This window comes from Oenanthe melanoleuca, chromosome 11 (genome assembly GCF_029582105.1).
Source record: "Oenanthe melanoleuca isolate GR-GAL-2019-014 chromosome 11, OMel1.0, whole genome shotgun sequence".
Lineage (NCBI taxonomy): Eukaryota > Metazoa > Chordata > Aves > Passeriformes > Muscicapidae > Oenanthe > Oenanthe melanoleuca.
The window spans coordinates 6084426-6112223 of NC_079345.1; the positions used below are offsets into that span (position 1 = coordinate 6084426).

Consider the following 27798-nt stretch of genomic DNA (forward strand, 5'->3'; position numbering starts at 1 on the left):
GCCTTTTGCTCACCCACGTCCCCCCTCGGAGCTGGCAAGAGGTGATGGAGTGACAGGAACAATGAGGGAGTGTGACTGGAGGTGGCAATGCGGTGACAGGGGTGTGACCAGGCCGAGGTGGGATCGTGAGGGTGGCAGAGGCGACAGCGTCCGCAGCGGCGTGACGGGTGGGGAGGGTGTCAGGGTGTGGCGGGCGTGTGACAGGCTGCGATGGCGCAGGCAGCAGGAGGCCGGGCGGGTGACACGGCTGCAGAGGGGTGTCAGGGTGTGGCGGGGCGGTGACACGGGACAGGCGACAGGAGACGGGGAGGCTCGCGCGGCGAGAGCCGGCGCCTGAGGGGCGGGCGCGATGGCGGGAGCAGCGGAAGGGCCGGACCTCCGGGCCGCCGGGGGGCGCTGCGCGGCGCGGGGCGGGCACGGCGGCGGCGCTGCCGTTTCCGGGTTGGCTGCGCGGCGCTCGGGGCGGCCCCGCCTGCAGCCGCCGGCACCGGGCCCGGGCCTCGGCAGCTCCGCGGGCCCCGCGCCCGCCGCCCCCGGGCCGGCCCCGCCCCGCTCCGGCCTGGCCCTGCCGCCCGCCGCCGCCGCCCTCCTCCGCGCCGCGCCCCGCCTCGCCGGCCTCCCGCGCCGGCCCCGCGCCCTCCTCCTCCTCCTGCTGCAGCCGCCGCCCGGCGCCGCCATGCCCGGCCCGGCCGCCGGCAGCCGGGCGCGGGTGTACGCGGAGGTGAACAGCCTGAGGAGCCGCGAGTACTGGGACTACGAGTCGCACGTCCCGAGCTGGGGGTAAAGCGCCGTGCGGGGACCCGCCCTCCGTCCCGCGGGAGGGCCTCGGGCTGTGGGGAGGGTTTCCTGATCCCCCGCTCCCGTGCCGGGTGTCCCCGGGGGGCTGCGGAGGGGGACAGGCTGGGAAGGGACCCTCCGTTCCCCGGCCTGCTGCCCTGTTGGTTATCCACTCTTCCCCCACCCACCACCGCCTCTCTCCTCTTGGTGCTCGCAGCAATCAGGACGACTACCAGCTGGTTCGAAAGCTCGGCCGAGGGAAGTACAGCGAGGTCTTTGAGGCCATCAACATTACCAACAACGAGAGGGTCGTCGTGAAGATCCTCAAGGTGAGTATCCCGTTGATGATGTAGAGGCTTGTGGCAACTGGGAGCAAGAGAGAGAGTAGCTGGGTTGGTGGGGCCAAAGAACTGTTGGATCTCTTTCTTCACCCCAAAACTCCTGTTTTCTCGTTTAGGACATTGGGATGGTGTGTTTGGAAATGGATTTAGTGTCTTGCGTGCAGTAGTGATGTGTTGATGTCTCCTCCCCTCCTTGTCCAGCATAGCTTAGGGCTGAGCGTTCCTCTGGTGGGGGAGAGCTGTGAGTCCTGACATTTGAACAGCCTTGCGTGTTCTGCCTGTGTTTGGCAAATCGTATCTGGCAATGCCTGTCTAAAACAGCCCAGAGACTGCCATTTCAACTGGAATGTGAAGCCTGGAGGGGGGAATCCTTCTGTTAACCTCTAGACAGCCAGCATGTGGCCTTTTCAGAGCCAGGCTGTGGGATGCTCGGAGGTTAAAAAAGCACCAATATTTTATATTCAGTCCTTTAAAGGATCAGATGTGGAAAAGAACTTAATCACAGTCAGACTATAAGCACTATGGAAGCTTGAGGGGGCTCAAGGAGACCTACCAGAGTCTGGCAGCGTTGGTGATCTGTGTGCTGCTGTGATGGCCGTGGGGACCTTCCTGCAGCACTGGGAGATTGTAGTTTGGGATGGCTGAGCTCAGGTTATACACTGCAGGGCATGTCTCACTGTGTTTGACACTGAAGCAACAGTGAGCTCTGCTAACTGTCCTAGCAGCACTCTGTATTGGTGATCTTGGGGCAGGCAGGGGACTTAAGACAGAGATGAAAGGTTAGAGTTGCAATATGTTTGGTTCTGGCTTGGCTGACACTTGTGGCTGTCACTTGTTGGACCAGTAACACTTGTCACTTGTTCCTCAAGAGCACGTGGGAGCCAGTGTCTGACCATGGGTGTCCTAAGAATTTGGGCACACATTCATCCACAGTGTGCAGAGGGGTCTGAGTTTAATGTGCCCCTGTAGCCACTGAGAAGAGCAGCTTTCCAGGACATGCATCTCTGCAGGGCTGTAGCCTTAAGGCATTCACTAGATCCACTCAGATAGCATGTCTGGCATGTCTCTGCTGACATTCCCACTCTCTCACTGTGCCTGCTTCCTTGGGATCTGCCTTAGCTTCCCAAAGAACTGGTCTTGGTTTGTCCAGCCAGTACTCCTGGGAAAGGTATGATCTTCCATCTGCCTCTGGGAGGACACACACAAACCCCAGGTTTGGCTGTGGGCAAGGAGGTGGCCAGGTGAGCTGTTTGGGAGAGCCTCTGTGGCTGAGCCTGACGTCAGGGCAGAGTGGAGAGGTTCACTTGTCCTTGCCAAGCCAGGTTCCTCTGGCATGCTGTTTGTCCCTCCCCCTCCTTTGGATGCTTTTTGTGGTTTGGGGTTTTGTCTTTTTTAAAGCAAATGCAAGCAGGAGTTTTTGCTGTGTGATAGTAGTCACAACTGGCAAGTGCAGAGCTGGATTTTACAGCAAGATGCCTTGTGGCTGGCCTGGGGAAACTGCACTTGTGCATGCTGCTCTGAAGCCCTTAATGGCCTCTTTAGGACTGCTGTGGTTTATTGAGATCCTAGGTCTTGTCCCACATAGAAAGGCACCACGAGGCTGAGAGGAGGCTGCAGGGAAAGTCATCAGAAACCCTGCTCTTTGCCTCTTCCCAGCCCAAAGAGCCTCCCCTGGAGCGATGCTGCTCTTCCTGTGGCAGCTGAACTCTGTCACGTCTAGGGAGCCTGTCAGCCTTGGACGGTGAGTCAGCTGGCAAGAGTCATGTCAGGGCAGCTGGGTGCTCCTTCTCCTTGGGGCCTGAATGTGTTGCCTTAATGCCCTGCAAGCAGGAGACTGGATTGTCCCAGATTTGAAGCGGATGGTGTTGCCACTGGTTCCCCTGGCTCTCCCCACTTGCATTAACATGCAGACAGCATTCCTGTGAGCGAGCAAGGAAAAGCAGAAGGTCCAGATAAATAAAGATGAACTTTCTCCTTAGTGGAAAGTGGGTCAGTGAAGAGGGAGTTTCAGAGCACCACGTTGTGTACATTATGAAAACCTGTGAAGTGTGGCAATAACATCACTCTGATCTGTGGAAAGTGCCTCTGGTTTCCTGTAACTAGACTCAAAACTTAATTGCAAACGTAATTGCATATATCTACAGTGGAGCCTTAGCAAAGGAGCTGGGTGTCTCTCTTTGTCCTAACTGGGGAAAAATTTGGATTCTGTGAGATGAGAAATGCAACCAAAAGTCTTCAGGTTTTTGTGTGATGCAGGGATGGGTCAAAGGGAAGTACCATGGTTGGGCAATGGATGCAGTAGTTTAGCACAGTTGCTCCTTTCTCTTTAACATTTTTTGAGAGTACAATTTATGTTAGGTGTTAAAGTGAGTTTTAGCAAGAGTCACTGTTTTAATATCTCAGATTCATGGGAAGTCACTGGTGTGTCTTCCTAGCCTTTGCTCTTTGAAGCAGTTTGTCCTTACTGAACTCAAGCTAGCACATAGCAAGTACTTCTCCTGCTTTGGTGCTATACTACCTGAACATCTTGTAACATCCTCCACAGTGGTCAGAAAATTTTATCACCCTTTGATGCAGAACTGAGCTACAGAGATTTCCTGTGTGACTTTGGGCAAGTCCCTTAGCCTCAACAAAGCTGAGACTAGAGCATAGGTCCTGGTTTAGTGCTGCATGAGAGAGATAACTGCTCTTCCTGTTTGGGCAGCCACTTGCCTGGTTTGTTTGTAAGTGCCCATGAAAACTTTAGCTTTGGACAAGGCCAGGGAGCTAAGGGCTCTGGTTGGTCCCACAGTGCCCTTGGCTTTTTGGGCTTGCATAAAGCAAGGTGTCCTGTTTCCCTGGCCACTACCCAGCATTTCCTTTCTGTTCTGCTACCCCAAGTGCAGGACCAGGCATAATCCTGCAGGAAAAAGGGGTGTTGCTAGTTGTGGTCATAATGTATATCAGCAAAGGAAAAGAATTAAGATCATGCAAATGACACTACCATTTCCTCGATCAAGTGCCTTATGAATATGATGCTCTTAATGTCACTTTTCCTGGGAAAATTCTGCAGCTCTTTTTTAAGAAGGCAAATGAAGCAAACAGGTTGCTTCTCACTCCACTGCAGCAGGACATCAGGATGCACTGTGTAGGATGATGGTGTATGCAAAGTAGTGGGGCAGGATCCTGGTTTGCATCACAGACACCCCCTACCCAACATCTTCCAGAAGCTTTTATCTTGAGCAGCAAGGCAGAGGACAACTCCCCCCCTTTTAAATGTATTCAGGAAGCAAAAAGTGAGAAGGGTCTGAAGTGTGGGGATTCTGCATTGTACTGACCAGCCAGCAGCTGTGCTCCCACAGTCCCTTGCTGGTGTTGGAGGTTCCTGTGGGCTTTTTGATCTGGCTGGCCTGGGTACAGCTGTGGCTCAGCTTCCTGCCTGCCTTGGGACAGCCCACACCAGGAAGGGGGAGTGTGTCAAAGAGTTCTGTACATGCTTTCATGTCTTGCTTAAATCTGATGCTAAGGTTTGACTCCCAAGATGAGGCCTGACATTCCTCAGCATGTACAAAGGAAGTTTAAGACTTCCTTGTTGCCAGTGAGTCGTGTGCTGTCAACATCCAATGCAGGTATCTAAAGCACAGCTCTGCTCTTCCATATCTTACCACACAGATGTTTTTGGTGGACTGCTGAGGTCAGTCTGTGCTCTCTCTTTGATGAACTTCTCATTTTGTTTTTCTGCTATTGCAGCTCCAAAATGTCTCCCAGCATGCCTTTAAAGTGAATCCTCTGTTCTGGGGTAACAGTGTTCCTGGAGGATGTGAACAGTGTTGCAAGTTGCCACTCTAAAAGCCAAAGGCTAACTTTGCACATTGCTTGTAACTGCTACTGATGATACCTTGTAGTGGGAATGATGCTGTTATCCCGAGTCACCTGCAGTTGCTGCAGGTGTGTTGGCTGTGCCACCTCCTAGTCTCCTGTACTGCCTCCATCCATAGGGATGGAGATTACAGCATCCATGTTGGCAGGTCTCTACAGGAATCAGGAGTAGTCTTGCTTTCCTGATGCACCTGTGAGTCCATATATGCTCTACTTGCCTGCAAAGCATTAAACCCATCAAAAAGAGGCTGTTTTGTCTCCTTGTGTAGTTAGTCTGCATAGGCACACCATGGGTGGAGGCAGGAGAAGAATGCAGATGCAAGGAGAGGGACCAGTGAGATGGAGGTCCTGCAGCAGTGATGAAATAGCCTTTTTCTCCTTTGGTGGCTTTTGTCCCTCTGTGCTGAGTCCACTCACTGGAAATTTCAACCATGTACACGGTTTCACAAGTGCATTCTTGTTTGTTTGGCTTTGTTTTTCCCCTGTTCCCCCATTTGGGCTGCATGAAGCCTGCAGAGCTGCTGCTTTTACCAGGCACCAGGGACATCCTGCCGGTGTTGAACTCCAATTATCACTCTAGTAACTAGAGAACCAAGTTGTGATGGTGGCTTTGGTAAGTTTCCTTCTGTCTCTCAGACTTGAGAGCCCACATACCTCAGCTTGTTCTAGAGGGGGGCTGAGATGACTCTCATGCAGAAGGGATTGCACAGGGAAATAGGATTGGATGCTGTTGGTCCCTCAGGCTGGAGCTTTTGACTGCATTGGTGACCTTCCACTAAAGCCGTTCAATGCCTGCTCCTGGTAATTCTCTGTGTCTCTTGCTCCTCCTGCATTTGCATGCACTGAATCAGCTACCCCTGGCCCACTTCCTCCCCTGGCAGTCTTGAAATGAGCCCTTTTGCAAGAGAGATGGGTACACAGCTCTTCTCTTTCAAACACCAGTTGCCCACAACGAGCTTGACAGAGTTGGCTGCTGGAGTCCAGCCTGTGTGAGCTGAGACCAACTGGGACAGTACTGGGTGTCTTGCAGAGGCCTGGAGATGCAGCTGGTGACTCTTGTGGTGGTGGTGGTGTAACACCGGGGAACTGGTGAGCTGCAAAGCTGCAGCTCCTGCATGGAGAAGGGTGAGATAGCAGCATTGTGTCTGTTCACAGGGGCCTGAGGGAATGATTCCCATCCCGTGGAATGGTGGTGGTGGTGATCAGGGCTTGGTCCTCATGTGTCTCCCTTTTAGTTGACTGCAGCATTCTTGATGTATCATGAGCAGTTCTGAAGCCCCAGGAGGGCTGTTTTGGGGTGTGCCATGTAGGAATGAAAAGGATTCTGAAGGAAAGAATGAAACTGCCTTCAGAACAGATGCTGGGATATTCTACCGAACTTAAGACTATTTTATTTAACTAAAAAAGCAATAGTACTTTTGTAGTTTTAAGGTATGTTTTTCCCCTTCTTCTCTAAAATTCAAGAGCAGCTCGCAAAAGTTTGAATTCCCACAATAGAAGTGGTAAAATGCAAACAACCAACAGAATGTTAGCATAAGTGGGTTCCTTGATTTTGTAGCTCTTTGGAATACGATTATTTGGTTTCCCAGCTGATGTCTGGCAAAATAAGCAGAGCTGCTCTGAAGCCAATTTTCCTATTGAGCAATTGGCATTGGGCTTTATAGGCCGATTATTGTGATCCTTTCGATAATACTTGCTAGAGACAAATGAGCTTCAAGTGCCAGCTTTCAAATGTTTAAAGCCTGTGATAGAGATGCTGCTCGAGCCTTTCACTGGTCCTGGATGTTGTGTATTCAGATCTCCCTGCTTGTTCACTGGAAGCATCGTTGTATTTCTAGGCTATTCAGGCTTGGTGAGCAAAGAATTGATTTTTTTTTTAATGAGGTGGTGGAATACATTACTTGAGTTTCTCGTGGATTTGTATCTTTTGGCTGCTAAACCTTTCTTCCTGCTGTGTTGACCCCAGTTTTGTTTCAGAGCACCTGCTGGGCAAAACCCAGCACCTTCTGGGATTCCTTCAGAGCAGCACGTGTGCTCCTCAGCTGGCAGCGTGTGTGCGCTGCCAGGCTGCCTGCTCTGGGCTAATGAAAAATGATTTTTATGCTTTGGACTTAACTCGTGTTTCACATGCCTTCCTGGTCACTGCTTTTGTTTCACAGTGTGAAAATGCGTAGAGAACTTTGGATAACAAATCTAATTTCTCTCTTTGCATGAATTCAAGCAATGAGTCCCCAGGTTGTGGGGGAAGGCTGGAACTGGAGCATCTGACAGAAGAGTGCTTTAGAAACCAAGCAAAAAAAATGTTTAGCCAGGCAGCCATTTATTCGTTCAAGACAGGAAGTGATGCTTGCAGTCCTTTATTTAAAGATTTATTTTAGCAAACAATGTTAATTCTCCCAGCTGCTGTTTGCTGCAGCTGGACTCTTTCCCTGCTTACAAGTTTACATGATCCTGTGGAAAATGACCCAGGATCTGCTCTCTTGGTCACAAAGAGGTGTTTTCTTCTGGATCTACCTGACTGCAAAGCTTATTGTGTGACATTTTTCACCCCTGCAGAGGGATAACTTTGCATGATGCTCCCCAGTCTTTGGGCAAAGAGAGTTGGGATAGCTCTGGTCACTGTCACTGCCTTTTCTGCCTGACTTTCAAGTGGATTGAAGTATCCTTATCCATTTGGCTGGTAGGGTGGGAAACCTGCAGCCACTAAAGGATAGGTGGTTGGGGATAGTCAAGTGAGAGCTGCTGGGTCCAGCAGAGACCATCCTCATGTGGCTGGAGATCATCTTGTCCCTCTGCTCTGGGCACTCAGCAGAGTGGACAGCCATGAGCTCTGTGTTTTATCTCCACAATCTGCAGCCACCTCACTTCCAGTTTGCCTGAGGAAGGAAGCAATTTTCTGGGAAACTGGAAAACTGGCTTGTGCTAGACACTAATGTTGTTCTAAGGATACTGATGCAGTTGAAGTAATTAAACCCCTCCCCGTGTAGACACGGTTAAACTGAGACATGTCTTTTAGCCTGGTTTCCTATGGAAACGAGTCTTATGCAATCCTGCTGTCTGTCAGCCTTTCTCCCCCTCCTCCCCCCAGTAGTTTTTGCACTGGTTGGCCAATTTCAACCAAATGCGACAGAAGTCTCCAAGCTGTCAAGTTTGTACAGATTTCATGGAAGTAGGTGTTTGCACAGAGCAGGGGAGCTGTGTTGGAGCCCCTTTCAGAAGGAAAGGCTTTGACCCATACTGGTAACTGGAGAATCCCAGCATGGAGGAAAGCTTTGAAATGCCTCTGGCGTGGGAGCAGATGGAGTTGGAGGCTGTACCTGTGTAAAACATTGCCTTACAAACACAGGCAGATCAAACTCAGGATCAGTTAATTTTGTCAAGGTGCCTGCTCCCTTCCTCTGCTGGAAATCCCCCTCCCAGTGCAGGAGGACTGGCCTGTGTAGGAAGCACAACCTGAAATGCTGCTGTTCATAGCCTGGTTTGATAAAATAGCCTTAAATGAGTATTGTTAAAAATACTCTGGCTGCAAGGGCTAGTGTTTTAGAAGCTATCCCTGCTGGGAGAGGCAGATGGTTGGAGGCCATAATAGCTTCAGTTCACATTTAATCCATGTGTGTTTGGAGTCAACATCCTTGGAGAGACAGATCGGGTGACTCTGAGAGACAGTTGTAGCAACCCAGACTTAATCCTGGTGCGTGGCTGATATGCTGCTGCTGGCCTGTGGTTTCAGCACTGCTGAAATGTGTGGGCTCTGGGACATGAGGGAAGTCAGCAGAGTTTCTCTGGTTTGAACAGTTACCCCCAGGGCAGTGCTGGCCACCTGCTGGGTTGGTTTGCACCAAGGGGTTTGACTTGCCAGGTGCAAGAGCTTGGGCTTGGAATCAATTACTGGGCAAAACCAGAGCCCCAGTGCTGTGCCCTTGGATAGCACACGGTGTGTGCAGCTGTGGCTGGAGCAGTGGTGTGGGATGTGTGGGTAGGAGGTGGTGTGAGGCTAGGTAGGTGAAAGCTGTGCAGGACAGAGTGTAGGCCAGCAGTCACCACTGAAATGGGGAAACTGTTCCCCCACATTGCCCTCTCTGAGGACACTCCTAGGCAATAGCTTTTCCTCTAAAATGACTTCAGCCTGTGGCATTTCTTTTGCCTCATCCTTGTTTACCTAGTGGTGAAAAACCCCACTCTGAGCCACTGGCTGCCTGCAGGGAGAATGTCTGAGGATGTGCTGGTAACAGCCCTGCTCTGAGCACAGCTCCCCAGCCCTGCCTGGAGCCTTGTGGGGCCCTCATCCCAGCTTACAGCTGATGTGGGGATGGTGTGACCAACCTGGCCAGAGCTCTGCAGTCCTGCAGCTTAGCAGGAAAAAATGCAAACAGCAAGTGGCTTTTAACTCTCCCTCTTGCTGAGACAGTGTTCACCCAAGAGTCTTCCCTTGGTGATGTCAGAGATGCTGCTGGTGATGATTATCTGCAGGCATTTCATTAAAAAAAGGCCATCTTTTTCCTCTCCTTTTTTCTAAAAGTCACTGATTTTGTCTGCTTTAGTGTTTTGGGGTGTGGTGGGTTAGGATAGATTTCTGATGGAGATAGCATAAATCATCATTTTCCCATCCTGCAAAAGGTGAAAGAAACATGTGGAAGTGACTGGAAGACAACTTCTGCCCCAGTGGGAGCAGTGGTTGCTATGAAAGGAGAAAAGAAAGTCTTGGAGGGATAGAGGGATAGCCTCCCCTACCTAGCTAATGCAAAAGCCCCCTGAAATAACTTCAGTACAAAGGAAAAGGTGTTTTGTCTCTAAGCAGGCTTTGGGTCCTCTTGGCTGTATTCAGGGACTGTTTCAGCTCCCAGTCAGGTGCAAGTGTTGCAGCAGAGAGGCTGTAAGGCATGTCTGTCATAGCCAGGCCATTCAGGGAGCACCTTTAGCATGTCAGTGCTTCAATTTCTCTTTGAAGTTCCTTGGAAAATAGCTTGTGTGTGCATCTGCCTTATTGGACAAGCAGAGTAACCAAATTACATCCTCTAATTCCATCTTGGCCTTCTGGTAAGATCTGTGCATGTGGGTGACACAAGGGCGGTGTCCATCTCCATGCTGACATAAATTAAATTAGCTCCTAATGAAGCATCCTCTTCTCAGGTTCCAAAATGTAGCCCTCACTCTAGTTGGTTTACCTGCCCCTGCTCTGGCTGATTCTCCCTTTTGTCCAAGCTCCCAGGAGCTCCAGTGTTGTGTGGGTGCTGCCCTGGGGCTGTTGGTGGCCCACTCCCCAGCAAGCCCTGCCCCACATCACTGCAGCTCTGACAGCTGCCCTGGCCTTGCTGCCATTTTCCACAGTGGCTTTATGAGATGCTGACGCTCCCTGTGCTGGCATTGGTGTTATTTTTGGCACTGTGCTTCAGGCTGAGATTCTCATCTTTTGGCTTTAAAGTCTAGCTCATGCCTTTTAACTTGCAAAAGGAGAAGAGCAGGATTCGAATCTGAAGGTTTCAGCCACCTGAAGAGCCTGGAAAGACAGCATATTTTATCACTTACATAAACGCCATATTTTCCCACTATATAAAACCTTCTGTTCCTTCCCCTGTCTGCTCATACATTTCTGCCAGGGGTCTGAAATCAGGGATTGCCTTGGATATGCTGTAAGGGGATGTTGTCCCATCAGCACTCTGTGGCCGTCATAGAAGTGGGGAGATGGCAGAGGTGAGGTGGTGAGCACAAACTGTTGAGCTCCTGTGGTTCCTTGTCCTTTACACAGACATCTGCTAATGTGTGTTACTTTGGGAAGGTGCCTGATACCTTTGCTATACCTCATCACACCCCTCCACACACACCAGATTCAGTGCCAGATGATGAATGTTTTAGAAAGCTAAAAGTCTAGAGAGGACTATTTTCATCAGCAGCCTCAGAGATGGGCTTTACCAGCAAAGGGCTTTACCAGTCCCTGCAAGATGTCTCTGCAGTTCTTTTTAGTGGGGCAGGAGGGGATGTTTCAGCTATGGAATGAAGGACTGCTAGACTTGGTGACTTGCAGCTGGTGCTGCTCGCATTGATCAATAGCCAAGGCTCATTAAAAAAGTCTCACCTCTTATCTGCTCTAAGCTGCCTTTCCTTTCCAGCAGGCACAGAGCTAGGATTGTACTGGGAGTGGATGAGTTACAGAAACGATCATCTGCATTGAAGTGAACCACTGGATCAGCAAAGTGTAAAAGCCAACTCAAACTCTGAACCTCTGCCTTGGGAGCAGCTGTTCATTGTCACTCTTCACAGGGGGATGTCCAGAGAAAAGCTTACTTTGCAAAGAGGGCTCCTGAGACTGAGCAGATTAGAGGAGGAGTCACAACTGTTTAAAATGTCCTTAGGCTTTAAAAGTAATCATGTTTATAGATGCAGTGACATGCAGTGCACTTGGCTCTGTGCATTTGAGGTGGTTGCAAGTGAGGCACAACAGTGTCTGAGCTTACAAGTAATCTTGGTGTTGGAGACTCAGGTTATCGTTTCATGGGATTAAAGTAGTGGTTGGGAAACAGGCTGAAAAGTGAAAGACCGGTTAGTGCTGGTAAACAAAAGCAGAGGTAGGTCCACCGTGCTTGTCCTGTGGCTCTGAATGCACAACATGCCTCAGTATGCTGGGGTTACCTCATAGCAGTCCAAGGTGCTTTTAACCACAGTCACTAGAGTCACAGTTTTTTTTGTCTGCAGTGGTTTGATTGTCCCCCTGATATGTGGGAAGGTTTCATGGATGAGAGGGAAATCCTAGTTCATGCAAGGTGTCTGTTTCCTGTTTGGTGCTAAAAACACTCCCATGTGAGGGTGGGAGCAGAGGAGAGGAGAGGAGGTGATGTGTTCCAGTCAAAATCAGTGGCAGAAATCAGTGTGAATTTCTGAAAGGACTCTCACTTCTAATTTCTTTTGTCTATTTAAGCCAGTGAAGAAAAAGAAGATAAAACGCGAGGTTAAGATTCTGGAGAATCTCCGCGGCGGCACCAACATCATTAATCTGATTGACACTGTCAAGGATCCGGTGGTAGGTGCCTGTGTTGGGGGTGTGTGCTGGGATTGCCTTCCCAGCTGAAGGCATGGGCTGGTTGGTTTGGATGGGCTCCTCTTCCTTTCCATGTTCCTAGACTCTTCAACACCCCTTCTTGTGCCACAGTTGTTGGGGGAAAGATTTGAAGTCCTACAAATTTTCTGTAAGAAAGTAGAGCCTGTAGCCTTCTAGCTCATCTGGCATCTGAAACCTAAGTACCAGCCAGGGACACTAATCACTTTAATCCTCCTGGTTGCTGTCCTACCCAGTGACCAGCAGTCATGTCATAGTCTGCACTGCCACAATTACCCCATTCCTGGGGAGTCTTCTCTGACTGGCAGCTGGCTGAGGGCTGTGACCCCTGGCCTGCTGGCAGCCCTGGAGAGGAAATGCTGCTGGAGTGTTGGCAGTCCTGGCTGACCTTTCTCCTGTGAGGAAGGCTGGGAGGCCTTGGCACCTGGTGACACATTTTGCCTTGCCCAGTGCTCTCTCTGTTCCATGAGGAGGGGGGCAGTGCTGGCCAAAATGCCAAGTTGGTGCTCAGTGTGTGGGATATAAGCAGGGCTGCACTTTCCATGTTCTGCTCCCACCTTGCTCTCCCTAGTGAGGGCTGGGCAGGAAGCAAAGGCTTTCTCAGGTCTCTTGGAGCCAAAGAAAGGTCAAGTGTGTATTTTAAATCATGACTTTCTCTCTCTTGCAGTCAAAGACCCCTGCTCTGGTGTTTGAGTACATCAATAACACAGATTTTAAGGTGAGTTTTCCTGAGTGTGGAGGAGAGAGGCTTCCCATTTTTGTAAAGTGCTGTGATTTACAGATGATCCTCAGGAGCTGTGGGGGGAATTTAGAGTTTCCACAATTGTCAGCTTTGCTTTTCTTTCTCCATGTAAATCAGAAACCTGTTAATGGGCTCTAGATGAAAAGGCATAAAAAGTTTGTGTACTGAATGTCCCAACTCTGAGGAGTAAGGTCAACAGGTTAGATATTCTTACTCCTCTCTCAATTTAGTAATCACTGCTGTGCTAAATATTCAGCCCAAGTTAATCCCTCAGCTGTAGTGTTCTGTTTACAGCAGTGCAGTTGATGGAGCTGGTGACACTGGTTTATTCTGGAATCCTTCAGACCTGGGGACTGTGGGGTGGCAGAGGCTGGAGAGTTCATCTCCCACTGCCACTGGTAGTGGGGGATTGAACATTCCTGAATACATCTTAAGAGCTTTTTATTCTTGTCTGAGGCTACAGCATATTCCCTGACTCTTCTGATGTCAGGGGGCTCCAAGGGATATTACTGTTCCCAAAATGAGGGTCCTTCTGAGTGCAGCTACAGCTGCCTTTGCTTTCAAAATGATTCTAGACAAAAGGGATCTGTAATTAGCAGCCACACCTATTTTAATGGTATCTTTGCTTCCCCCATGTGAGACTTTACCCCAAGTCACTAAGTCAGTGGTGGAGAATTAATTGAGCAGTTGCCATTAGAAAGCCAGCAGTCATCCCTCCTGCACCATTCAGGGATATCTTTCATTCCATGTTATGGGATGGTGTTTTTTACTTCCTCTCTGTCCTGGATCATTATGTAGTTACAGGTTTTGTAGGAAGCAGATGTACCAAACGCCCAGAAAAGAATCTTGGGCTGGTGTTGGTTATAAAGGAGACAGCTGGCTCACAGACCAGCTCCTGCAGCCCTGCCTGCTGAGCTGGATGCTGCAGGGTGGGATGTGTGTGTGTAGCCAGAGCTGCAGCCATGCTGCAGTGGAGGTCTGAGTGCTGTTTGATCTCATGTAGAGATACATTGCAGGAGCCACAATAACAGCAGCTTGCAGCAGCATCTGCCCTCACAGCTCTGGGTGGGGAGAGAAGTATTGCCTCCATCTAGTAAACAGCCATGAGAGGAGTGCTCTGTGGTGACCTTTCAGGGCTAATTAAAGCAGGTTTGGTTTGCCTGGGCTTTGTTGACATCAGCTGGGCTGTGCCAGTGCCTTGTGTGTTGGGAATGTGCCCCTGTGCTTCTCCTGTGACCCACAGCCTCCTTGTGAGGCTGGTCCTAGAAGTTTTTAACTTTCTGTTTAGTGACCTTTTAATTATTTCATTGATTTTTATTTTTAATACTTGTCTTGAGATAAGCTACATTGCCCAAGCAATGTAGCTGAGGATTGTTTTGTGTGTCTCCAAGTCAAAGTGTGATTACTCCACTGTTGTGTCCTTAGAGGAAAAAATTATCCTCAAGGATATCTCCCAGAAATTGAAATGTGTCCACATAGTGAAGTATTCAGCAGTACATTGAGGCTGGTGGCCAGTAGGGACTCTTAACTGAAAAATGCTGGCCTTGGAGTCCATGGTCCTTTGGCCACATGGAGAGCCAGGCTATGCACTGCTGCAGCAGTAAGGAGTATTGGACTGGCCACAAGTGGCAGTGCTCTGCTCTGCTTTTGCATTAGAAACAACTCCATGAGCTTGCAGCAGACTTTTCTAGGCTCCTGGGAGAAAGCCTGGCTCCTTGGGGAAGTCCAGATTCACAGCTGTACAAGTCCAAGACAGAAAGTATTGATGCTTTTGATGCTGATTGGTACAAGGCAGGAATAACTTGTCTTGGGAATGCAAGTGTGTCCCCAGGGCATGCAGTGTGGCTTCTTGTGCTCAGAGCTTATTTGTAACCTGAATTTCCCTAGCTGCGTATGGGGTGTGTGGGTTGTTTGATGCTCCACTCCCATGAGCTGTCTGCCTGTTTGAGTAGGTTCTTGGGGCTGCAACTAATTGCAGATTATAGAGCTGCTTCGACTGAGGGTGCCTGTGGGTGTCTTCTATATAGAAACTCCCAAGATGTCTCTTCCCTTGCTCTGAAATGCCAAGCAGAGAGTACAGAGTACGTGAGACTCTGTGTTGGAGGTCTCACTCTGCTCTGTACCTCTACACATGAAGCACCCAGTTATTGTCCCCTCTGCTCCATAGTCCTTATCTCCTTGGGCAGCCAAGTTCTGCTGGAGTTGAGTGTCACATGAACTAATCCAGGTGACAGGGACCTCTTCTTTTTGTTTGGATGTGGCTGCTGCTGATGTGCCCATCTCTGTGTTGACATCTGGATTCAGCAGCACTGATGAGAACCAGCATCACCTTCAGGGTGTGTGAGGGGCTCCCAGGGCACCTTGTGTGGCTGAGGGCTCTGCCCTGCTGGCAGCCCTGGAGAGGAAATGCTGCTGCAGTGTTGGCAGTCCTGGTTGGCCTTCCTACTGTAGTGAAGGCTGGGAGGCCTTAGCTCCTGGTGACACATTTTGCAGGCAGCAGGTGGTTGCTGACCTCTCCACAGGATTTAATTTTTCTCTGTCCTGTTGGCAGTAGTTGCTCACAAGCTTGGATGTCTGCTCAGTTGTCTCCTTTCTGGAAGTTCCTTTCCTCCAGCATTATTTTTTTTTTGCTTTCATGCTAATACTTTGACCCCTTTGCCTGTTTAAATGGCAGAACACTGTTCATGTCAGTGCACCCATGGCAGTGGCTGCTGGGTTTCCTCAGCTCTCTGTGCCTGGGCAGAAGCTGCAGTTCTGTGGGATCTAAGCTGTGGATGATCCCAGATCAGAAGCACAAGCTTTTATTTCACTATTCTTAAATTATGGTATAAACAGGAGACTTAGTTGATACCTTCCCAGAGCTGATTACATTTTCTTAAATTACCTGTCTGGGTCCCTTCTGGAAGTGACAGCACTGTACCTGCTGGGTATGAGCTGGAGCCAGACTGGATATGTATTCTGCTGTGTGAGGACAGCAGCTTATGTACAGGGTTAGTGTTTCTCTTCAGACCTGCTGCATTACTTGTCATCTGAGAGCATTCAAGCTCCCCACAGTAATTTGCCTTAAATGAAAGCTGCACTGCAGAGCCACATGCAACTGAGGAACCATCAGTGAAATTAAATGTCTTTTGCTAATTGGTTTCAAATTAGAAATGAGATGCCTGCACTTCAGCCACTGTCAGCTGTCAGGTATTTTGGAACCTTACCTGGTACTGTGGCTTTCATTGCCCCAAAGAGGAAAATCCCTTAGGAAAGAAGGAGACAGAGACAGGTCTCAAGGAGCAGTTCTGGGTTAGATTTGCTCTAGCAGGTTTGGAGCTGAAGACGAGATGGGTGAGAAAGGTGAGCAATGGAAGGTTGCTTCAGGATGTTCAGCCACATGGAGCAGTGGGCACAGTGGGCTTTTGAGTCAAGTCTTCCATTTCACCTGTACTTTTTTAGGTGACTTTTCAGGCCCAGTTGCTGTGAAATGTGTGCATGGGTTTTATCCTTGTACATCCAGGGTTTGTTTAAAAAATTGTTGTTGCCCTGCATAAGCAATGTAGAAGTATAAAAGATTTCTCCCTTGTGTGGCTGCCAAGACTGGATGCTTTGGGAACTGTTTTCCTTTCCTTTTTTTTCCTCCACTGCTGCTGCCCTGCACCCCAAAGCAATGTCTTTCCTCACAGCCACCCTGTTGCTCTGCAGATGCTGCTTCCTGCACGTAGCCAGCTGTGTTGCTCACTCAAGGGAGAGGAATAAGCACTTAACTCCTGTCAGCCCCATGGTGGGGGAAGTGTCTCTGCCTCCTCAGGCACTAATGGGATTCGTTTGTGATTGGTTATGTGATGTGTGCCAAAATATCACCGAAAGCTGGAGAGGGGCAGTGGCTGCCTCTGGGTGGCTTTGGCCCTTCCTAGTGCTGTGTATGGAGAAAGGAGACCAGCCCAGGTCTCTAAGGCCTTGTGGGATCCTGAGTGCTGAGCAGATGTTTGAGCTGGGTCTGAGTGATCCCCGCAGTGATGTCTCTGATAATCCTACTCCACAGAGACAGCTGTAAGAGCAGAGCATGGGGCATGTCTGCAAAGCAGGTGTCTGTCCTGCCCTGCTAGGCTGGGCAAAGGGGATTTGGAGCCCATTGTCAAAGCCTGCTTGTGGCAGCTGCTGTGCAGGAGCCACTTACAGTGGAAACTTTGGCTCTGTCCTTCAAAGCTGTCTGCATTCACTGGCTGCCTGCAGGGCTGAGCAGGCTCCTACAGGGCCTGTTCCCTGTGGTGAGCAGAGCTGGGCACTGCTGGCCACACTGCTGGCCTTGGCACTGACAGAGGTCAGAGGGGCTGGGTTTCACAGGCAGCTCTTCTAGGGAAATCTGTTGAATGCTGTTTGTTCAACAGTGTTTGGGCTTATCATGGCCCAGTACTGAAGGCCATGAGCCAGAGAACCAACAGCATTGCTGCTTTGAGAAGAAAGACATTGGTGACCTCCCTTCCATCCCCTTCCCACTTACAGGCAGCAAGAGGCAGAGAGCCAGGGAATAGGGAAAATGAGGTCTAGTCTGGTAATGCCACTGCCTATCCTGTCCTTCTCCTTCTCCAGGTGCATTGATGTTGCCAGGTGAAGTTGAACGTGGCAGTGAATGCCAGATGGACATTTTACACATTTCTCACAATGCTTGTAACCTAGGAAGCCATTTAAACAGACTTCTGGAAGGACTCAGTTGTCCTCTGCTGGCCTTGCATCCTGCATCATTTGTGCACAAGTCAGGAAATCCATCCCTGCTATGGCTCTGTAGCTTGTGGCTATGTCTTTTTTGCTCCCTGCTCACTTGTCTGCTTCACTGGGTTGCTCCAAAGCATTAGGATCACCCCAGCTCACGAGAATCCAATGCAATTGTGTCCTGGAGGCTGTTAAAGCTGTGTGTGTATAAGTGACACTTGTATGTTGTCAAATGGTTTCTGATTTTGGAGCTGGGCAGGGCCTGTTTGGAGATGGCCCTCAGTAAGGGAGGAACCTGAGGATCTCAGCATGGGCCTGGAGGGGATCCAGGGTCAGAGCTGCTTTTTTGGAATGTGAATTTCAATCCCTTGCTCTGGGATTTTTCCTGAAGCCGCCAAGTGGTGCCTGTGATGGACAGTGGGCTCCAGTGCTGATGCAATTGGTAATTTGTCTGAGCTGTGACATGATCCTTGTTTGTAAGAAAGGGCAGAGAGGTCTGGTCCCTCTGCTGCCCTGAGTGTCCTTCCTTGCTGTGCCCTGGCATCTTGCCTTGCTTTCCCTGGGAGAGAGAACAGCTCAACAAGGTTGGGCTGACTCCATGGCCTGTGACAGATGCAGAGCAGAAGACAAATTTGGGGCCAGCTGTGACCTGGTATGGGAGCAGCAGGATGATGAGTTTTCCTGTGGTGGTGCTGGTGGCACAGGGCAGGTTAAATTGCCCCCTGGAGCTCTGTCACTTCCACATGAGCAGCCACAGAAGGACCCAGGAGAGTGGTGGCAGTGAGCACTTCCCCACAACTCGAGTTGTGCCTGGGTCCCACAAGCATTCCTGTGCTCTTCAGTTGCATTTGCTTTTACCCTGGGATGGAGGAGAGCCTCTGCTGGCTCTTCTCTTTGTGCTTCCCAACCCCACTCTCCTTTAGATTGATGTTTCCCTCTTCCTGTCACACCCTGAACTCCTGGATACCTTCCCATGTGTTCCCAGCCTACCTGCTCTGAATGCTGCTGTCAGTACTGACATGCAAAGACAGTACAGTGACTTGACAACAGAAAGAAAGTCACAATTGTCTGTGCCTCCTCCAGAGCTTTTGCTCTGTCCCCCTTGGACAGACAGTCTGCCCATCTCCTGCTGGAAAGTTGTGACAAGTCTAAATGATGCCTGTAGCATTTCACTGGAGAACGTGCATCTTTTTCTAGATTTCCTGGTAGGTCTGAGACCAGGAGAGCCCTCAGGAATGGTAGCGTTCTTAGGGAATCTGGAATGGGGTCAATGACTGGAGGCAGGTGGGGTGCAGGAAATGAAACTAATCCAAATCTAGAGTATTTATTTTTTCTCTTTTTTTTTTCTCCCTCCCCAAATCTGTTTCAGCAACTGTACCAGATCCTGACAGACTTTGATATTCGGTTTTATATGTATGAGCTGCTTAAGGTGAGTGGCATTGCACATGACAGTCTGGATGGGGAGACCAGGAACAAGAGTGGCAGTAGTGGGGCCCATGGAGCACTGTGGCTAAGAGGTTACTTCTCTTGTGTCAGTGCAGAATCCAAGTCTCATAACCTGGGAAGGCTTGGCAAGAGATCAGGTTACTTGGGTTGTTGCTGTGAGGTATTGCAGCCAAACTGGGGCCTTTGGTCACCTCCAAAGAGTGTGATTCTTTGAGGTCTGAAGTGTTTGTGATTGTATCACCAGGTAGATCTGTGCTTGGTCTCCCTGTGTCTCTTGCACCATTGGGCTGCTGTGAAGAAAATCAACTCCCAGAAAACCAGCCAGAGCCAGGACAAGGCCTTTGAGGCAGGGCTGGGGAATTATGATGCCAGGGAGAGTGGAAGAGAGGGATTGGCAGCTCCAGGCTTTCCTCTGCCACAGTATTCAAATGCAGCCCCAGAAGGTGAATTCTGCCCACTAATTATGCCAGCTGTTACATGTAACATCAGTATTTCCCTTTGACACCTCCCAGCCAAAGCTTTCCTTGACCCTTTTATGAAAGGTGAGGAGTGCCCTAAATACCTCCCCTTAACTCTAGCCTAGCTTGCACTTCCCCATGGAAATTCCCTGAAGGAGCCATGGCAGGTCTGTGCTGCACTGACTGTTGGGGGTCTCCAGCTGCACGACAGGGGAGGCAGCAGGGCACAAGGGAGAGCTGACAGGTTTGACTGATCCCAGGGCTGTTCTGTACTGACCTGCTGGAGCAGCAGCTTGGCTGTGTCAGGTCCTGCCAGGGCCTTGGCACTTCTGGGCTGGCACTTTGCAGCTCCCATGCTTCTGGAAATGAGTGGGACAGGCTAGGAAAGCCCTTTGTGCTCCAGGACATGATGACTGAAGGAGACTTCCTGAAACAGATCCAGTGGGCTCAAGGGAGGCTTTCTTCTCTGCACCCCCATGCTTGCTCACCTGTCTGCAAGGGAAGGACCTTCCTTTGGGATGTTGGGAGTGAGCCTGAGGCAGCCTGGGATTAGGATGGGAGGGGTGATGAAGTTCAGATGTTCCTTGAGCCTTGGCAACACAAGACACTAGAAGAGCTTCATCCCTGGAAGCAGTTTGTGTAAGCTGTTACACATGTCCTAGACTGGAGATCCAGGACCACTGTTTGCTGTGAGTCCTGTGGGCTGTGAGGCCACATGTCACTGCAGGGCTGTTCTGAGGCCTTGCTGTGATGGAAGCTGTTCCTTCCTTGCTTCCCACTGTGGCACAGGCCCAGGGACAGCGTTGCTTCCCTGGCACTGATGTCTTAGATATTGAATGACTGCAGGCTGTACCCTCTTTCTGTGCTGCTGGAGATGCCATAGCATCTGATAGATGTTGATGGATGGATCTCCCTCCCCTTGGAGATGGGAAAACAACATTCTCACCCCCTTGCTCAAGGGAACAGCTGCGCTGGGGGGGCAAGTGGAGCAAGGTCATGGAGCTGGGGAGCTTATATGTGCTCCTGCCTACAAGCTTGAAGCAGCTTTGCTCTCCCTCATGTGCTATCACTTGCCTTTAAGTGCAGTTTGGCTTAAATCAGCAGGGCAGAGGTGACTTTCTAGCTTGAATGTGTTTTGTGATCAAGTGGAAAGCCTCACTGGAAGGCCATAAAATTGCATGCATGTAGGAATCATTTCCTTTCTAGGGAAGAAAGCCATGACATAGGAAGCACAGGGCTACTCAGGTTGGAGCACTGGGCCTGTCACTAGGTGGGACACCTCTCTGCATTGTGTTCAACAGTTGTGCAGGGAGCACAGGGAACACCTGTGACTGCAGTAAGGCACAAGGTCCATACAGTCTTGTTGCCAGCTTGTCACTTTATCATGTGCAGCATAAGACCTGAAACTGCTTGTTTCATGTGCCAGGGTTATGGCACTTCTTGTGGACTCTTGCTTCTGGCTGAGAACTGTCTGTTACATTAGTAATGCTGTTCCTGTGGTTACAGCCATGTCTAATGTGTGTGTGTGTGTCTGCCAGGCCCTGGATTACTGTCACAGCATGGGAATCATGCACAGGGATGTCAAACCCCACAACGTCATGATAGACCACCAACAGAAAAAGGTACTGTGACACCAGGGCTTACAAGCAGGCATTTTCCAGGGAAACTTGAAACTCTGCTACCTTTGTACAATAGCCCTGGCAGCTGCACATACTCCTCTAACCTTTCTTTACTGCCTCCCCTCCACCTGTGCCAGCACCAGGAGATGGTCAAAATCCCACAGGGCAGCACCTCAGTGGGAGTCCATGACTTCCTCACTGCTGGGGTGTACTGGTTAGACCACAGGAAATGGGCAGCACAGGGGTTTGTGCTGGAGTTTGTGTCAAGGAGCTAGCTGCTGGTCCATCTCTGTCAATCAGCAGTGGCTGTACAGGCAAGGGAAGGTATATAAGGAAGGGAATATCTTACTGGAATCCTTCCCTAGTAAGCAGGTTGTCCATCCCTGCAGCTGTGGAGATGGTCTGCCTTGCAGGATGTGCTGAGCCACTCTGCCCCATTTTCTGCTCTCAGTCCCTGGGTAAAATCAACACTGCCTTCAGCCCAGCCCTTCTAAACAGTGGGATAAGACTTTTGCCTGTTCCCTAGTACTCAAGGACCTGGTGGTGCTGGTAAGGAGCCAGCTGCCCAGCAGTAAGTGTGCTTGGACTCAGAAGGCAGTGGAGCTCTCTAAGCTGGGCTTTGCCCCACCAGCTGATGTTAGGGGAAAGGGAAAAACCCAATCAGAGAACATCAGAGAGCATCTGCTGTCTATAGAGGGCCTCCCTTTACCCTGGGCTCCAGGCTTGCATCAAGGGATTGAGGTTTGGCCGGTGTGCCTTCACCCCTGGCTGATGACTCTGTGTCTCTATTGCCCGTTCAGCTGCGGCTCATAGACTGGGGTCTGGCCGAGTTCTACCACCCAGCTCAGGAATACAACGTCCGTGTGGCCTCTAGGTACTTCAAAGGACCAGAGCTCCTTGTGGACTACCAAGTAAGAGTCTGTCTCCTCCTTGCTATCCAGTGATAACACTTGTGGCTGCATTTTAGCCACCTTTGGGTTGTCTGGTTTTGCCTGTCAGAGCATTGCCTGGGTTGGAGAGAGGCTGGCTGTGAAGTGCAAAGGCTGAGGCTGCCTGTGCTGGTGGGGAACCAGGCTGTGGTGAGTGTGCCTTTTCTGACAGCTTCTCCTTTTCTCCCTCAGATGTATGACTACAGCTTAGACATGTGGAGTTTAGGCTGTATGCTGGCAAGCATGATCTTCCGAAAGGAGCCCTTCTTCCACGGCCAGGACAATTATGACCAAGTAAAGACATTGCTACCTGGCTTACTTTGTGAAAAGTTTGTCCCCAGTTCATCTCTGTGTGTATAGTGGGGAGGCTCTGGTGATGGGACTACCAGGCTGGGAGGATGCTGCTACATGTTTGATTAAGCCATCTGTGATTTTGCAGCCACATGTAGCAAACTTGTTTTCTGCAAGTATTGCGAAAGCAAGTTTCAAGGGAGAAGCTCTTTCTGTCTGGGATGTTTCCAGAAGGAGGGCTCTTAGATTTGGGCAGCTCTGCCTCTGCTAAGGAGTGGTGGGCTGCCCTTCTGCTCTCTGAACTTGCCTTTTGTTCCAGCTGGTTCGCATCGCAAAGGTCCTGGGCACAGATGAGCTGTATGGGTATCTCAAGAAGTACCACATAGAACTGGACCCACACTTCAACGACATCCTGGGCCAGTAAGTGGAGAAGTGAAGTGCTGCTTTGTTTTTCCTTGTAAGCACAGATTGATGTCTGTACCCTTGAAGCACTCTCAGCAAAGGTCTGCTCTGTATTCTGGATAACAGTGCTGCTTGCAGGCTTCACATCTAGCTGCTCATGTCTTCTCAGGAAGTCACTGAAATGCAGGCTCTTCCCTTTTGTCTCTCCCATGATTCATGAGCCATCCCCTAGTTCTCTCTCCTGCTTCTTCACGTCCTTAAAGTGGAGATGTAGACATTGCAGTTAAGTGTGGGCTGAGTGGCTCAGAGTCTTCCAGTTGAGATTTCTGTAAAGGACAAGTGGAATGGATGGAATGGTGAGGACAGCTTCTGTGAGGCTGGCTGGCAAGCCAGAGCAGTTCTGGTCTCAAGGGTGTCACACTGCTGCCACATGCTGTCATGTTGTCTAGTCCCTGTAGACAGAAAGGAATGTGCAATGTTGTGCCTTTGCTGGCACAGGAGATCCATACGATTGTGCACATAAGGAGGAGGATTTTCCACCTTTGGCAGGTATTTGCTGGGCAGTAGCTTGTGCAAGGAAGAGCTGAGGGCTGTTGATCACAGCCAGCTATACTCAGGAGTGGCTGGTGGCAGGTGATTGCCATGGGCCATCGGGGTAGTGCTGTGCAGTGACAGCTGGTCCGTTTGCAGGCATTCCCGGAAGCGCTGGGAGAACTTCATCCACAGTGAGAACAGACACCTGGTCAGTCCTGAAGTCCTTGACCTCCTGGACAAGCTGCTGCGATATGACCATCAACAGAGGCTGACTGCCAAGGAGGCAATGGATCACCCCTATTTCTGTGAGTCTGTGGAGTAGCTGGGGCCAGCAGAGATGGAGTTGTGGGGGTAAATTTTGCCTCCCCACTCTGCAAAAGCCTTAGCAGCTAAATGGATTTTGAGGGCAGTTTCTCTGAAAGGATTTGCCTGGGTGGAGCTTCCGCTTTATTAAATACTGTTTCCTTTTCCTGCCTGGTCTGTCTCCTGCAGATCCAGTGGTGAAGGAGCAGTCCCAGCCCAGCTCAGAAAATGCTGTGCTCTCCAGTGGCATGACAACAGCACGATGAGGACTGGAAAACGACGGGTAATTCAAGATGTTTACAAATAAAAGCAAAACCTTCGGTCACACAGTGAAGGGAAAAGAACCAAGGACCCCCCCCTTCTTCCCCTCCCCTTTATACTCGGCAGAAATCTAACCTTGGGGGGGGGTCTTAAACCTCAGTTCCTCTCTGGTGGTTGTGGTTAATGTAACTCTAACCCTGTGGTACCAAAGCCCTGGGCAAATGGTCTTGCAAGAGCTAAATATGTAGTGATATCCCCAGGGCTCCACACAACTGATTCTGGTTCACATGTCTATGGATCCTTCTCTTCCTTCTCAGTCCAGCCTTCCCCACCACGCTGGTGGGGACAAATTGGTCGTTCCACCATCAGCCCTTAGCATGCCTCTTTCTGAACTTGCCTTTCTGACTTGTAGACTCTGAATGAACCAAATTCAGGCTGGGGGTCAGCAGGTGCAACTCTGTTTGAGGTCCAAGTCTTTACTGCTCACTCTGGGCTTGAATTTGGCCCTTGAATTCCAGTTTCAATTGTGAATGCCGGGGTGGTTGGGGGGGAGGGAGGGGGAGTTGGACAAAAAACAACCCACAAACCCAGCAGCATCTCGGAATTGGTTTGGAGCATTAAAACGAAGGCACTGATCCGAGTTGCTGGGGAGAGGAGATCCCCCCCCTCCAGTGTGTTTGACAAAGGCTCGCTCTGAGAAGAAACTCAATAGACCTGCTTTGGAAACTTGTGAATGTGAGGGCTGCTCTTGTGGCAGGAGAGGGGAGGGACTATCCAGACTTTCCCACCGAGCTCAGGAAAGTCAGTGTTGCAAGATTTCTTGTGATAGGTGTGCAACCACGTACCTCATGACGTGGCTCCCATGAGAATTCGTGCCAGACGCAGACTTGTGCCAGAGCACAGCTCTGGAGCGGTTCAATCCAGCACCGCAGGATGGAGGAGTGGAGAGGAGGCCGGGGAGGAGAGCACAGGGAGGGGGGAGGATCAACAAACAGCGGCGTCAGGGCGGGGGCTGTGCAGCTACTGATCCAGGCCTTGGGATCCACGCAGGGTTTTAACAAAGTCAGCCGTTTGTTGAATTCTGGGGTGCCGATCCTGTTGGGGGGTGGGGGGTTCGTCTTATGGGTTCTTTCATCAGATCCCTCGATGGCTTTATAGCCCCACAATTCACAGTTGCCTCCTCTACTTGTTCTGTGTGTAACTTCATCAAGTGGTTCTGGTGACACTCAAACCTAGACGCTGGAGATAGTGTTTTCCCACCAGCACCTAAACACAGAATTTCCTTCTGCGGCATTGTTGAAATAGTTAATTTTTTATAAGGTTGCAATGTTTCTATTTGAAACATCTGTTTACATTCCATATTCCAATAAAGTTCTATTGGCATCGACAGCAGGTCAATCCATTTGTATAATTCACTGAAACCAATAAATATCTATACGTCTGAACGTCTGCCGTCTCAAATCTATGGGATAGCCAGAAGGCCTGAGAGCTGGAGGCCTTGTCTCCTCCAGAAGGGCAGGTCAGCTCTTCCAGCCCCTCTTGTCTGTGTTTTTTTGGGATTTCTCACTCAGTCTTTGGTTGCAGTTCTTCCTGCTGTCAGCCCTGCGAGTTTCTCTGTGGCAGATTGTCTCCGCTGCCCAGGGGCCGCAGGGGAGGTGCAAGGGTTTGGGCACAGCGTGGGGCTCAGCTCTGGTGCTCCACTGGCCTCAAACAGGCACTGCCTGAGGGACAGACCTGACTCTGCTGTTACCTGGTGGCTCAGGCCAGGTCCCCAGTGCACAGCTGGAAATTGGGGTTCTCCACCTGTGCACCCCATGCTCGTCTGCTTTCAGCCTGGGTGCATGGCTTTGTCTAAAGATGTGCTGAGTAGGGAGTAGCTGTTTCCTTCACCTGGGAACATGGGGACTGTCCTGGGTGTCTGGGCTGAGGAGCAGCCTGTGGTTGCTGCCATCCCACAGGGCCTCGCTAATCTTTGCTCCTGCAGAGGCTGCTGAAGGCATTGGTGAGTGTTCCAGCCCTCTCCTTGCCTCTGCCCACCCTCCTGGCTGCCTAGCCTGAGGGACAGGGGAGTCTTTTGTGCTCTTATTCTGTGCCAATACCAGCAGGGTTGGTTTGGGGTTTTAATACCGTGTTTTGAAGTGATTTTAAATATCTATTGAACTGCTCCATTGAGAAGTGGATGTCTGTCATTGCCTGTTCAAGTTGCTATGGGAGAAGCTTGTCTGTTTTCCAGCTCTTGTGTGTTGACATTCCCAGCATCTGGAGGGGCCAGGCAGAAGAAGTGGAGAGAAGAAAAATGGGTTGAGTGGGGGAACTTTGATAGGTGAACACTGTTGACCACTGTGTATGAGTGTGCTGCATATAAATGTTTGACAGTGTCTGAATCTGATGGTGAAATTTCAAGGTGGTGCTTGGGGAAGTATCTATTTTGTAAACCTGAGTCAGGAATTCTTTCCTGGTACCCTCAAGCAGAGGAAGAGTTGCTCTTCCAGAGACTGAAATGGCTTTCCCTGGTTGCAGTAAGCAGAGAGGCTGGAACAACTTGCCCCTTATCTCCCCACATCCCTACCCCAGCTCTAGGGTTGGATGAGCAGTGACAGATTTATCCTGGAGGGAAACAGCAGCTGAGCAAGAGTAGTCTGGGAGCAAGGAGGGTGTGGAGTCTCCTGTTCCCAGGGCAGTGGGCACTGCAGCTTGTGCCAGTTCATCTCTGCAGCCAGTGGCTCTTCCAGCACTCAGAGCAGGAAATCCTTCTCTCCTCTGGACCTTAGCAAAGCCTTCTTCTCGCCATAGGGACAGCCAGGAGCTGGGGAAGAGTGCTTTGTCCTTAGGAAGTTAAGAGGAATGAGTAACATGCATCTTCATCTGCTTTCTCCTGGAGAAAGTTAGGAGAGTCCTAGTGCATGTTCCTGGCCTTTCAGCCTGGCTCCAGCTTTCTAGCAGAGGTAGAGCATGGGTTTGGCTGAGTGCCTTGTAAGAGGAAAGGCTCAGAACTGAGCCCCAGCAGCCACTGAGGGATGCAGTAGGAAACATGCAGCTTTGCCAGGTTGTCTGTTACAAGAGTGCTGGGCATGATGGGAGCTTTTAGTGGAACTGTGGGAGATGCTTGTGGCAGTGGAGGGAAATTCAAAACCATAGGTCATGGAAAAAATGTCCAAACTTGTGTCTGGCTGTCCGTGACAGTTCTGCTTTGCTGGACCGCATCTGTCTCTTGCCTTGCTCAGCCCTGCCTTCCTTTCTCGCCCCTTCCAAAGCAGGCTGAGGTTCCCCTGCTGTCCCCACATCCAGAGGGCCATGAGGGTGTGCCTGGGCCTGGGGTGGGGTGGCAGCATGGGGCAGCGTGCCCAGCCATGGCCTCATCACGGCGCTGGAGGAGCTCCGTGTTGAGCTGGCAGACGCTCACTTCCCTCCTCCCGTCTCTCCTCAGGTCCGATGCTGTTGCTCCCAATTTTCCATAAGCAGAATGAGAACCAAACCCCACGTGCCATCGGGGCGGTAGAGCGACGGCGGGCGGACTGCGCGGCGCGGGCAGGGCTCAGAGCGGGGCACACGCCTGGCTGGACGGCACTCGCCTCGCTATGACCGCAGCCCTTCCCTCCGAGTGTTAAAGGTTCTTCTGCCTCTGTTTCCTTGTTGAGCTCTTCCTGACCCAGAAAGCGTGGAAATGTGAAGGGTGTGCAAAGCAGTTGTTGGTTAGTCGTTCCTTCCTCTGTTCCAGCTGTTCCCCCCCAACCTCTGATGGACCATGGTTAGCCAGCTCGTGCCTGTCTCTTCCAGGACATGGGGGTTGCAGGGGATGTAGTATCGTGATGGACAGTTCTAGACTACAATTAAAAGAATTCTATATTGTTGAATAAAAGTTTTAAAAGAAGCATGCAAGGAAGAGTATTCAGTGGGGAGGGAGCTGCAGAGTGCTGGCAGAGTTAGCTGTTCCCTGTGCCCAGCTAGGACAGGCTGGGTGAGGAGAGCTAGAGAAAATTGTACAAAATCAGTGTGGGCAGAGGCAAAGGAGCCACTTGCACCCTTTGGGGGCCCCCACACTCTTCTGAAGGTGCCTGCCTAGGTGGTGGCCTGAGTGCTAATGCTGGTAC

At 50.6% G+C, this 27798-nt stretch overlaps 1 protein-coding gene across 3 annotated transcripts; it reads left to right on the forward strand.

The window, feature by feature from the left end:
- Nucleotides 1–491: 491 nt before the first annotated feature.
- Nucleotides 492–27578, forward strand: CSNK2A2 (casein kinase 2 alpha 2). Of its 3 annotated transcripts, XM_056500789.1 has the most exons (12): nt 493–780; nt 995–1106; nt 11890–11991; nt 12695–12745; nt 18834–18893; nt 20907–20990; nt 21788–21898; nt 22109–22210; nt 22527–22627; nt 23300–23448; nt 23636–23729; nt 27135–27578. In XM_056500789.1, the coding sequence occupies exons 1-11, from the start codon at nt 677–679 to the stop codon at nt 23710–23712; spliced, it is 1053 nt and encodes a 350-aa protein (XP_056356764.1). In that variant the 5' UTR covers nt 493–676; the 3' UTR covers nt 23713–23729; nt 27135–27578. The 3 variants fall into 3 exon arrangements, with proteins under 3 accessions (XP_056356766.1, XP_056356764.1, XP_056356767.1); XM_056500791.1 differs by lacking the exon at nt 27135–27578 and having other exon boundaries at nt 492–780; nt 23636–25152; XM_056500792.1 differs by lacking the exons at nt 493–780; nt 995–1106 and adding an exon at nt 6077–6101 and having other exon boundaries at nt 11894–11991.
- Nucleotides 27579–27798: the final 220 nt, after the last annotated feature.